Source organism: Nannospalax galili, unplaced genomic scaffold (assembly GCF_000622305.1).
Source record: "Nannospalax galili isolate Female #2095 unplaced genomic scaffold, S.galili_v1.0 scaffold1857, whole genome shotgun sequence".
NCBI lineage: Eukaryota > Metazoa > Chordata > Mammalia > Rodentia > Spalacidae > Nannospalax > Nannospalax galili.
The window spans coordinates 266,414-279,291 of record NW_008338858.1 but is presented as its reverse complement, the minus strand read 5'-3'; the positions used below and the strand labels follow the sequence as shown (position 1 = coordinate 279,291).

The following is a 12,878-nucleotide window of genomic DNA, read 5'->3' as shown; positions in this document are numbered from 1 at the left end:
CACCCCCCCCCCCCCCCCCCGCACCATTCTCTATTTCTCCACCAGACAGGGGACCAGATTGTCGAGGTCAATGGCATCGACTTCTCCAACCTGGACCATAAGGAGGTAAGATGTGTGGTCTTCACCTTTAGCCCGTATCTCCTTTCTGTACCGCTTCTTCCAGCCACTGAAGGGATGTCTGAGACCTTTGCTCTCTGTCTATAATGTTTTAGTCTGTCTGTCAGGCCCTAGCTGACCATCTCCCTGTTTCCATAGGCTGTGAATGTCCTGAAGAGTAGTCGCAGCCTGACCATCTCCATCGTAGCTGGAGCTGTAAGTCCCCATGACTCCTGACCTCCTGCCCTAGCACTCTGACTCTTGATATCTGCCCTGCACCATCAGAAAGGCCCAAGGGTCTCCTTCCCTGAAGCTCTGACAGCAGAGAGAAAGGAGCAAGTGTTCTGCCCAGTAGAAGGTTGGGGTTAGAGACCACCATAGTCACAGGACCCAACACTGGGAGACACAGGGCTAAGAAACAACCAACTCTGTGCTAGTGGTTGCGATCCAAGATTCCCCAGGGGCTGAACCTCCCCTCCTCCCGCCAGGGCCGGGAGCTCTTCATGACGGACCGGGAGCGGCTGGAGGAGGTGAGGCAACGGGAACTGCAGCGGCAAGAGCTCCTGATGCAGAAGCATCTGGCCATGGAGTCCAACAAGATCCTCCAGGAGCAGCAGGAGATGGAGCGCCAGTGAGTGGCCTGCAGGGGAGCCCTGCCTGTGCCCCAGACCACACCCATATCCACGGATCATACTCATGTTCTCTGGTCATGCCTATACTCACATATCCCACCTACTTGCCTTTAGCCTGGGCCTTCTATACTTGGCCTATGTCAACTGCATCCTCTCCCTTAGGCCTTCAGTGGCAGGTTAGGGTGTCCATGTTCCTCAGACTGGCTCCTTGCTAAGGAGAACTTCTGGTTTCCAGGCATCAGAACCATACAAACAAGGCTCTTTTCAGCCATAGCTAGCATGTGCAGTGCCCACCATGGTGCTGTATCCAGGGCTTTGTTTATGTTACCTAATTCAGTTTTCATGGAAGCCCTGAAAGGTAGATGGGATCAACCCATTGGACAGGTGAGGAGGCTGAGACTCAGAAAGGTAAAACCACTGCTGTTCAGAATCACACGTGGTCACACTGGGATGCTCATCCAGGCAGTGTGGGTCAGAATCCTGGCAGTCCCCCCAGGGTCAGCAGCCTGTGGTGATGAGCCCCACCCTCACGTTTGAAGTAATGGACAAAGAGAATCAATGGGAAAATCAACTCATGAATCAAAACCACTGTCAAGATAACAGTGCAGGTGCATTCTGGGTGCTTAATAAGTATTTGGAAAAGGAAAGAGAAGGCATATCTCTGTCTCTTCCATCAGAGAATTAGCTTAGAGAGTCTCACCTGCTTGGCAGCCCCTGCTTTGACTTTGGAAAGAGGTGAATGGCCCTCCTTAGACCTACCACCTGCTCCCATGGCCCAGAATCTCCACCCCGCAGTGCTAGATGAAACCACCCAGGAGCACAGAACCAGGACTTTGGGGGTAGTTTCCCCGGTCCCCAATGTTGGTACTGACATCCTTGGAGGAGAGACAGCAGAACAGGAGTCAGCCATAAGAAGAAGTAATTCTTCTTGCATGGACTCACACAGGTCAATCTCTATTGTGTTGCAGAAGGAGAAAGGAGATTGCCCAGAAGGCCGCTGAAGAAAATGAGAGATATAGGAGAGAGGTGGAACAGTGAGTGCCTGGGATCCACAGGAGGGAGGTGGAACAGTGGGTGCCTGGGGTCCACAGGAGGGAGGTGGAACAGTGGGTGCCTGGGATCCACAGGAGGGAGGTGGAACAGTGGGTGCCTGGGATCTAACCTTCATGCCATGCCTGTGTGTTCTGAGCTCACTATGTCAGTAATATAGACACGTTTATGTCTTTCCACAATATTGGGATTCCAAGCAACACTAGTTTCCTTGGCCGAAATTCATCAAATAGTTCTGATTTCTGTTGGTAGACGACCATTGGCAAACCATGGGCTCTTTTATCCTGATCATAATTATTAATGTTACTCTCAGGTCACATATTACACTTCACAGACCCTTGATGCATATACCAGTCCCTTGACACATAGTAGGTGGTCAGATGAGCAGTCAGTGGGACTGTCCCTGTTGCAATGCTTGGTGCCCCCCCTTGTGGGGTCCAGGTGAGAGTGTTGCTCCCTTCATTGGTCTAGTGTGTTCTGTAAGTTCTCAGGTTTTTTTTTTTTTTTTTTTTCCTGATACACGCATATACCCTTGTTTTTCCTACCTACTTTGATAGGTTTATAGATGATACCATTTTAGGAGTAGTTATTTATCGGTGTGGGCCTCATGGGTGGTGCTGGACTGGTGGTGTCTACATGCACAGTGTGTTATACAGTCATGCTGCCTCAGCATCTGCCTTCTAAACAAAGCCAAATGCTGCTTTGTAAAATGGACTTCTCTGGGGTAAGACAGCCTGAAGCCATCGTCCCACACAGTGTGGGGGAACTTACTGTAGGGTACAGCCTGCCCTCAGCTCTGTATGTGGACCTGAGTCACACAGGAGTGTGGCCAGCTACCTGCTGACCCAGTCTGCTCTGAAACTTCTTTTACTTGCAACCCTTCCTTAGTCCTGCCCAGCCTTTCATGTCAGGGCAGTCAGAGCACATACTGAGGCTATGTTCACACTCAGTTTATACCTCACACTGCAATGTTAGTCCTGACCAAGCTAGAACCATTTGAACCATAAGGCCTCTCCCCGAGCTAGTCAAGGTCTTCTGGTAGCAGCAAGCGAGCCTGTGAAGTTCTGACTCCCATCACAGGTATTGGGGTGTGAGTGGGGTCTCATTTCAGGATTGTGGAAGAGGAAGAGAAGTTCAAGAAGCAGTGGGAAGAAGACTGGGGCTCAAGAGAACAGCTTATCTTGCCTAAAACCATCACTGCCGAGGTGCACCCAGAGCCCCTTCGTAAGCCCAAGTGTATGTATCTGGTGCTGGGGAGGGGTGTCCTTCCTGCCCCTGGGAGTAAGGGGGCTCGACAGAAGCGTCATCTCCCTCCACTCACCACCACCTCTCCAGTGAAGAGCCCAGGGCTCTCTGGGCTGCATTTCATTCAGGGAGAGGCAGCCGGTGTCAGGGATCATAAGCTAGGCTCTCAAGCTGAGAGAGAGAGCTGCTATTCTTTGTCTGGGAGTCTGTTCCATGTACCAGCCCCCAAGCTATGCCACACAACACATACAGCAGGCCTTTGGGGTGCTATAGAAGGGACAGAGAATTTGGCAGATGTGGAACTGGCTCATGGGTGACTACCTTAGCTTATTGAGTGTCGTGCTGTCTACCGGCCTGGTTCTGATCTGGGGCTGAGGTGAAGCCCGCAGCAAGGAGGGGAGGGTCGAGCTCTGGTGGCCCAGGGCTGATGGGAACAGGGGAGGATAATCTACATCCCTGCACGAGGACAGCTGTCCCATTGCTGCCACTTTGGGGATGGAAGTCAGGAGAGGACCACGAGACCCCTCCAGATATCACCTGGGATCTGGTGGCTACGCCATGCTGGGCCTTAGCTCCTGCCCTTCCCACCTCTCTCTGTCAGCCCTGTGTTCTTCCTCTGGCTTCAGCACAGGCTTCTATCAGCAGCTCCCCCACCCACCTGCTTTCAGCCCCAACTTCCAGGATGTCTCATGGGCTAGAGGAGAAGGGCCTCCAGTAGTTTGGGGCTGTGGCCATCACAGGTCCCTGATTCCTGGTTGGATCTTCACTCCCACCTCCCAGCTCACTCCATCTGTAATTGACATGGGCAAGTTCTGCTAAGCTGACTGTGCTCACAACACAGGGCTTAGACTGTTGGAACCTCCAGATGGGGTTGATTGTGGACCCTAGGATCAAGGTTCCACATTGTTATGGGATCTAGATAACTCTCCCAACTTGAAAGCCTACTGAGTCCACACCAGAGCAGAGGTTTTTGGAGGTTTCCATTTCACCATCCCCTGGTGCAGGGCAGTCAGCTCCCAGTGCATTCCTTTCTGGCAGCAGGGCACTGTCATCTCTCAGGGAAGGACAAAGTGTACTTTTAGAAGCCTTCCCATGACAGTCCCTATTCACTGAGGATGGGGCCTGAGCTAAATTCCCAGTGAAGAATCTGTGCTTTAGACAGGAGCTAATTTGCTCTTTGGAGTGAAATAGGAGCTTCAGAGGGAGAGAAATCGATTTTATTTGGTTTGCATGAAAGTAATCCGACTCAGCGTAGTACCTCCCTAGAAACTGGGTCTTGGCTTAGCAGCAAGAGCATCCTCTCAGGAATTACGGAAAATAAAAGCCCTTTCACTAGTGAGGTATTTATTTAGCGCTCTTTAAACAAATTAAACTTGTTGAATAAAAGAAACCAGAGTTTTGCCTTTGCTCAGGATATGTGAGCACAGACTGATAGCCGAGCCTGCGTCCTCCTGGGGACATCCATCTTCATAGCACAGACATTAGGCTCCCGTATCTGTTATTTCTCGTTGCTGTGACAAAATACCTGACAAAAGCAACTTAAGGAAGGAAGCATTTGTGTTTGAGGGTGCAGTCTATCACGGTAGGAAAGGCATGTCAGCAGGAGTACGAGGCCCCTGGTCGAATCACGCCATAGTGAAGAGAAAGGCATGAATGCTGGTGCTCAGCTCTCTTTCTCCTCTTTATTCCGTCTGGAACCCCAGCCAGTGTATTAACTGTCACAGCTCCTGTCAGGGCTGAGTTTGGAGACGCAGTCAGTTGGCCGGCAGATCGTTCTGCTTCTCTCCCCATTCCTGGGAGGCTGCAGAGGTCAGGGCTGTGTGGACAGCAGACCCGGTCCAGCCAGCTCCTCCCAACCACCCTTCCACTCTGGGACCCAGTTGGCCAGCATGTTAGACCTGATTTGGGTTCCTGTGCCTGTGAGGGGTGGACCCTGCGTTTTTGAACAAAGAGGGAAGAGCCTGGACATCAAGAGCCTCACAGCCTGCAGACAGCCTATCCGTGTGTGCGGGACGGCTGCCCCTCCCCAGCTCCCTAGGGGGCTCAGACACTGCTTCAGCCCACCTATCCTTCACTAAGCAGCCACGCCCAAACGTTCTGCCCAGCCCCTTCACCATAGCAGCAGGGAAGGGGAATCCTTTAATAAGGATCCCAAAGCTGGGCAATGAGGTTTAAATGAGAGATCGCCATTTCTCTCCCTCACGTCCCTGTCTAGCACTCCCCCCACCCAGCAGACCCACAGTTTGAAGGTTGGAGAGGGTGTTCTACCAAACCAAGTAATCCTTTATGTCCTCATTTGTCCTCCCTAAGCTTCAGTGTCCTACTGTCCAGTAGATGTGATTGGAGCTGAACACAAAGACATGACGTATGGCCCATGAGAAAGGAGACCTTTTGAAATTTTGAAGGGCAGCTCGCAAGTAGGCTCCTGTAATACCTGCTAGGGTCCCAGGAATGCCAGCATCCAGGCTGGAAATAAGTAGAATCGATCGCTTGCTGTTCCCTCCACACAATGCCAAGATTCCTATTTTCCTAACTACATGTGCCCTGTGTACCTTTAGGATCTCCCCACCTCCTTGGGATTCCCAATCGCTATCTGCTGTCCACATAGCTCAGGCATCCCTCGTGGAAGCAGAGCCCTAAGACAAGGCTAATGAGAAAGGCAGATGATCTGTTCTCTGATGACAAGCCTTTCTCAAACATGTACAATGCGCAGATATTCCCAGCCTCTTCTCTGCACCTCCATTTTTCAACCCAACGCCTGGTAAAATAGTCTCATGCTGCCATCAGATCAGAGGTTTCCTACTGTTAACCCACTTAACAGATAGAGAAACTAAAGCTACTGAGGCCAAAGGAATCCTGTGCACCCACCAGAGCAAGAAAGCTTAGCTCGAGGATCCTAAGCCCTGCTGCCCCTGACTCCACAGCTCCTCTGGAGACAACTGGTCACAGGTGTCCAGGCTCTTGGACATCCCTTCTCTCTTGTCCTCCTGGCTCACAAGCTTGCCCCTCTTTTCCCCTCTGGGTAGATGATCAGGGCATGGAGGCCAAACTGGAGCCTGCAGACCACCTGGATGGAGGCACAGAGGCGCAGGGACGGCAGGTTGGAGTCCCCGCTTTGCTCCCTGGCTTGGCTGCCTCGCTTGCTCTGTCTCCTCCTGATGTAGTGCAGACACTGGTTCTGAGGAGCTGGCCCCTGGTGGGGAACCACTGGGGTCTATGAGGATGCCCCAGGCCCCTGCTTGGTCCATGTACTGTGCACTTAACCTTAGGGACAAAATTCATAACCAGACTGAAAAATCAGCAGCCAGTATGGTAGTGCCACCAACTCAAATATTTAAATACTGCCTACCCCAACTCCCCCACCCTACAGCTCTAGCCTCTCCCTCAAGACTCCCTAATCCCCCCTCCTGCATCCAGCTACCAAGCTGTTGTACCTGGACTAGCGCTGAGCTGACCGTGGGCAGTCGTTTAAGCTGTCAGTCCTAGCCCCAGGGAGCTCAAGTCTGGGGTATTACCCACTGTTCGCCTGGGCAAGGAAGGGTCTGTGTCCTACTTATCTGGCCTGGATGGGGGTTTTGCTTTCTGGAAGCATATCTCTTGTGTGTTGCTACCATAACTGACCTTCCAGGGCCATTGCCTTTCTCTATGTTGAAAGAGGAACAGAGCTGTACCATGAGATACTTTGTTTCTGCTTGGTAGCAGTTCAGGCAGGACCCAGACTGGCTTTTGTTTGAAGCTCTTTCTTGGACAGAGGGGGGTCAGGCATTGGCTTGGGTCGGGGGGCTTTTATTTTTCTCTCTTTCAACAGGGCTTTGTGTTCATGGCCTTGTGATGACTCAGAAAAGCATATCCTTTCACAAGGATAGTCTAGCTGGTTTTCTGGCACTGACTTCTGAAGCCAGTGTCCTAAGGGGAGGCTTTTATAGTGACCTGAAGCCTGGGAATTGGGGCTGTTCTCAGGTGGTCTCCAGCCTGCTTTGCCCCTGGCTGAGGTCAGATAAGGGGAGAGCTGGCCAGAGGGTGTGGTTGTGCTGTTGGTTCTCACAAAGCTACACATTCCTTGGGAGCCCAGCTCCCTGCCACTGCCCATGGATGCTCCCTCATTATTTGTTCTCTGTCCTTATAGCCTTTGGGTGGTTTTACCGTTATGATGGCAAATTCCCAACCATTCGGAAGGTAGGATGGGCGGGCCTGGGGGAGGTACCGTGTGCTGCTGAGTTTGCTGTGGATTGTGGTCTTTTCCAAACATTTCTTTTCCTGTTGATTCTAAGTAGTGCCATTGGCCCCTTCACTTCCAAGTTTGACCCGTCTACACCTGTCTGATGCCCAGCAGGGATTCCTAGATTTTTCCAGAGACCATCAGGCCTCAGGTGGCTCTGATAGGCTCAGGCAGGGGTACGCTGCTTCTGACTTACTAGGTCAAGCAGAACCAGAGCCGTGACCAGGAGACTGTGGCAAGACAGTGAATGCCAGGGTGGGTGATACAGAGTAGCTCATGGCATCGACCCTGCCAGACACAGCCTGGCTGCCCATGTGTGGAATTTGGCATCCCAGGTTGGGACAGGCAGCCGCATCAATTCCAACTCTGTCCTAGAGCTGTCTGTCTGGGCCTAGGATTATGCATCTTTCCATTTTCTGAGACCTTTAATTTTCTGTCTAAATCTCATTATGCTATCTCCAGGCCCCATAAAACTCTGGTCTTTTGTCTTACTAAATCTCATCGACATTTGATTATGAAAATGCCACGGTTAATATCTGTAGATTGGACATTCAAGATGGCTTGGTATTTAGGAATCAGGCTGTTGGCATAAATCTGAGTGAGCTAAATTGTATGATATCGCTCGACTAGCTCTCTCTAGCAAGAAATTGTCTTCCAGAAGCAAAGCTGCTGGGTGACCTTGAGGGAACGTCTGGTACATCCCCGTTAAAATAACTGACAGCAGTGTTATTTCTAACCAGGTGAGGGTCCTTACCTGGGACCCTAGGTCATGCTTTGCACAGCAGTGAATAAACTTAGACCAGAGTTTGTCCAGGACTCCTTCCCATCCTGTCACAGTCTCAGAAAGCTTGTGGTCTTCTAGGACTGTGCACCTCATGTCCCAGGCCAAATCCATGGGATTGCAGGCATGTCCAGCCTTTTGACATTGGGACATTGTTGTCTACAAAGTACAATTGAGCTACAAAAAATTGTTTAAAAAAAAGAAAGCCCTCAATGTTTCAAGTTTACAAATTTGTGTTGGGTTACATTTATAGCTATGCTCACTGCAGGCCGTGGGTTGGACTTGCCTAGGGGATACCACTGAGTTAGGCTGCTAATTCTTCCTGCATAGACTCTATTAGAACTTGAATAGCGAGAACAACATACACCACACATATTAATACACACACATATTCACACATGCACATAAACATACATATTCATGTACAATATATACACATATACATGTATGAATTTATACACATGCACACATATACACATACATACAGAAACATTCACACGCATACACGTTAATTTTACTGGAAAAATAATAAAATGAATCAGATAGGGTATGTCTTTTCTAGACACTAATAGCTATGGAAATGTAAATGATCTAGAATGTTCCGTGCACACCACCTCAAAAATTATGTCTCCTAAATGGCTGCTGGTGAAGAGGTCAGGCTAGTTTCCCTCATCATCATTCTGAGACCAGCTGGTGTTTTGGGTTCCATTTTCATTTCCGAAAGACAACAGTTGCTTGTAGGTAGAGCAGGGACGCACATCCCATCTGCCTCTCCTCTCAGCCTGGATGGAAGGACTATTTGCCATGCATGTAAATGACAGCTGGAAGGGCAATACAAGCATGTCCCTCATACCAGCTCTGAAAAGCCATCATCATTTTGTCCAGATCTGTGGGAGATGGTTTGTTTCTCAGAAGCTGGAACTCCGAGTCCCCAGGAATATAAGGGGTGTCCATAGCTATGAACATCAGTAGCCAAAACCCCATATCTGAAAAGAGAGGTTTCATACCTCTTATTCCTGTGTTGGCAGTAAGTCTCTCTAGGTTCAAGACCCCCAGTGCACCTGTCCTCAGTCTATGCTAGGGCCTGGAGGAGTGGTCAGTCTAAGACCCTTCACCAGAACTTCTTGAATAAACGGGGGCTGGGGAGATTTCTCAGTAAAATGCTTGCTTCACAAGTCTAAGGACCTGAGCTCAAATCCCTAGAAGCCATGTAAAAAGCTGGGCATGGTAGCATGTGCCTGTTATCCCAGAGGTGGTGAGATGGGAGGCAGAGACAGGCAGATCCCTGGAAACTCATGGGCCCGCTAGCTTGATCTACATGGTGAATTTCCATGTCAGTAAGCCTGTCTCAAGTCAAAAGGTAGAAGGTGCCTGAGGACCAGCACCTGAGATTGTCCTCTGCCCTCTACATATATGCACCTGCGCGCGCGCGCACACACACACATACACACGCATGCACGCACCCACGCATGCACACACACACAAAAATTGCCTGAGTCAATCATGCCAAGTAGCATTATGTGCAGGAGCTCCCAGCCTGGCAGGGAGGCAGACACAAGTTGCCTGCATAGGAGGCCAGTTTGCTCACCTACATCTGCAGAAGATGCTACTTTCCTGGGGATGGGACAGAAACTGTCTTCTGTCAACTTGCCCTTCCCAGGAGCCCTGGCTGTGCCATCTTGGTGCTGCTGTGAGTTTTGTTTTCTGACCAATAGAATGACGACCCCATTATGGTGGTCACCGGTCCCTGAGGGAGGCCACAACCTTATTCTAGACAGTGCTTCAGCCTCCTCTTGGGGAATTGCCATCTGATCCTATAGCATGATGTGGGGATTCATCTCTGAGCTGAGCTAAGAGCCTGGTAAGCAGGGTAGGCCATGAACAGAGTCAGAGAACCATCTCCTCAGGACACTTTGGATTACTTTGGAGGTGGGTTCCAGAGGCAACCATTTCCGAAACATATTAGCTATTCTTGGAAGTGGGGTTGTCTTTAGTGAGGGAAAGATGAGTTGGTCTGAGGTCCATAGATACTCCACCCCCCACCCCATTTGTAGGGAAGTTGTGTGTCTGTCACTGGGAAGCTTAATTCCTCATCCCAGGCCTTGGACACAGATGGTTCTGGGAAACACAGCAGGAAATGTGTGGGGGTGGGGGTGGGGCTTAGCCCAGAAACGGCTCCAGCATTGACTCTCTGTGTCTTCCCCTGAGGGCTGGCTCTGTGCTGTGTGTGATGGGGACTGATCTCCCACCTGCCCCTCAGCTCATCTAGACACAGCTGAAAACCTGACACCCTCACTTCCTAGATGTCTGACCTCAAGCAAGGGCCTTCACCTCTCTGAGCCTCAGCCCCTTCAGGAGGACAGGATAATGCCTGCATAGGAGATAGTGCGAGTCCTTTGGCATGTGGGCTGTCTAGAATGTTCCTTCTCTTCCCTCCTTATCCCCCAGCTTCCCTGCCACTCCATGGAGAAGTGGCCAAGAGAGCAGGCTCTGTGCCCAGTGTCAGCAGGGTCTGTTTGCCCTTCATCTCCCTCCCCAAATCCACTGAAACTTGTGGCCTCCCCCCACCCCCCTGCATCTCCTAGTGCTGGACTTTCTAGCTAATCCTCAGTTGAAGACCCAATTCAGAGGGAACCCTGGCTTTGGACTTTCTAGATGGTAAAGCATAATGCTTGCAAATCAGAATTCGATGTCTGGCCTTGGGGCCCACCTCTGGGTCTGCTTCTACTTCCTCTAGAAAAAGACAGATCTCTGCCCATGAGATTGCCCAGCTCTCCCAGACTTTCTAGAATCTCCCAGGATGCATCTCTGGCATCTGAACAGGATCTACCTTCCTCTTCCAATGCTGGGGAACACAAACACCCAGGTCCTAGGAAGTGAACAAGATACCTTTCATCAGGCTGCACTTTGAAGGCTACAAAGCCCTATTTTATGGGTTCTGGCAGAAAACCCAGGGGGCAGCTGTTTCCCCAGTTGAGATGAGATGAATCAGGCCCAGAGAGGTAAAGGAACTTAGCACAAAGGTCACACAGCTAGTTAGTGAACCAGAAAGCCAGCTCTCCTCTTCGAGTAAGGAGTGTGTCTCTCATGTTACAATGGGCAGTGGTGGCCTGCCTTATCTTGGGGCCTGAGGCCCAGTGTGGTGGGACAGAGCTGGAGTGGGGCTTATCATGAGAGGCTTCCCTATGTTGTCTGAGGACCAGACGCCCTGTCTGCTGTCCTGGGCTAGTGCCGACATTACCTGGTAACCCTCGTCATACAAACGAGGGTCTGTATGCCACGTTTGCTCAGAAAGGAAAAGAAAAGAAGAAAGCGAAGTATGACAGCCTGCAGGACTTGAGGAAGAATAAGAAGGAGCTGGAGTTTGAGCAAAAGCTTTACAAAGAGAAAGAAGAGATGCTGGAGAAGGAGAAGCAGCTAAAGATCAACCGGCTGGCACAGGAGGTACGTGTCCTGCTGCAGGCAGACAGCCCTGGGACACGTCTTGTTGGCCCTACCCACGCTTCCAGGGGCCAGCTGGGCTTGTTCTTCACAGATGGAGTCCCAAGATGGACCCTTCCTCCCCATTCTAAAGAATGAGACCAGAGTGTCTAAGGCCATCTGAGGTCAGCTCTGGGCTAGGTGCGTGTTAGGCTCATCTCCTGGCTCAAGGTCTGGGTGTGAGGCCAGCCTCCCTGCCCAGACTGTGGGTCTCAGGGTATTCACTGATACATAACTCTGGCTCTTTTACAACCCCCTACCCCAAGGCATGAAGCTATGGCAAGACTTCACCACCCCAGGTGTGTCAGTGAGGCAGATCTCTTGGCTTACAGTCTGGTTAAGCACTCTGTGTCTCTGGAAGATCTGAAGTTAGCCTTCTACTCACCTGTTTCATTCAGTCTGCTCTCCCTACCCAGGTTATAAGTCCAAAACCAGGTCTCACCAAGCTGGCTTGGCTCTGAGTTATATGTGTCTAAGGTTAGCCCCTCAGTGCAGATGGTAAGTTGAGACTTTTTCCAATGAATCGTGCTTAGAATCTGAGGCTGCTCCCACCCACACATAGTGTATCTGAGGTAAGACCTCTATAACCTAGGAGTGAATCCAAGGTTTTCCAGCCTTGTTAATAGTACCAGCAACTCTCGTGTTCTGGGTAAGATGGTCGGCCTGAACTCCCTGACTGCAGGCAATATTCTCTCTGTTTCTCTTTAATGCTTTCATGAATCACAATGCCAAGCTGATTAGATTATAAAACCAGAGAACTCCTGGAAAATGCGAAGTATATTAGGTCTGGCATTAAGGATAAATTAGCTACAAAATGAAGAATAAGATTGAACTTGCACTTGTGAGGACAAGGCAGCCTTGAGGGGAAAACAAGAGTAAGTTAAACCCTTGGAATGGGCAGGGAAGCTGTGAAAGGACCAATTTCAGAAAACCCGAGAGCCTTGGGGTCATGAGGATCCTGGGGGCCGGTATTCCCGGGCAGTGCATGAACCCCCGCACTTGCTGTTAAGTGACCCTGACACCCCAGCCCCTTCGTCCTAGTTTCTGTTTCCAGGGCCAGGTGGAAGGAGGCTGGGTCCTTTTCTAGATGCTGACACACTGACCTGTACCAGGGGTTTTTGGGAATTACTGCCCAAGTGATTCAGTATGTCATTTGTCCTCTCCTCTCGCCATGGGTCTGCGTCCCAGGTATCTGAGACTGAGCGGGAAGACCTTGAGGAATCAGAAAAGATTCAGTATTGGGTGGAAAGGCTCTGTCAGACACGCCTTGAGCAGATTTCCTCTGCTGATAATGAGATTTCCGAGGTAACAGAGCCCTTTTCTCCACATGGGCCCTCCCAACACCTTCAGAACAACCTGTCCCAGGGACAGCGGG

The 12,878-nt window shown here is 50.6% G+C and overlaps 1 protein-coding gene across 3 annotated transcripts in view; it reads left to right on the top strand.

The window, feature by feature from the left end:
- Ush1c (USH1 protein network component harmonin) overlaps positions 1-12,878 on the top strand; it is a 47,234-nt gene that overhangs the window by 18,492 nt on the left and 15,864 nt on the right. For 2 of the 3 annotated variants that reach the window (XM_029563653.1, XM_029563654.1), the window contains exons 10-17: positions 46-105; positions 256-312; positions 585-727; positions 1,697-1,762; positions 2,890-3,014; positions 6,050-6,123; positions 11,315-11,467; positions 12,692-12,808. In XM_029563653.1, the coding sequence (XP_029419513.1) occupies positions 46-105; positions 256-312; positions 585-727; positions 1,697-1,762; positions 2,890-3,014; positions 6,050-6,123; positions 11,315-11,467; positions 12,692-12,808 (795 nt within the window). The remainder of the gene's footprint in view (positions 1-45; positions 106-255; positions 313-584; positions 728-1,696; positions 1,763-2,889; positions 3,015-6,049; positions 6,124-11,314; positions 11,468-12,691; positions 12,809-12,878) is intronic. The other variant, XM_017798242.1, reaches the window with a different exon arrangement.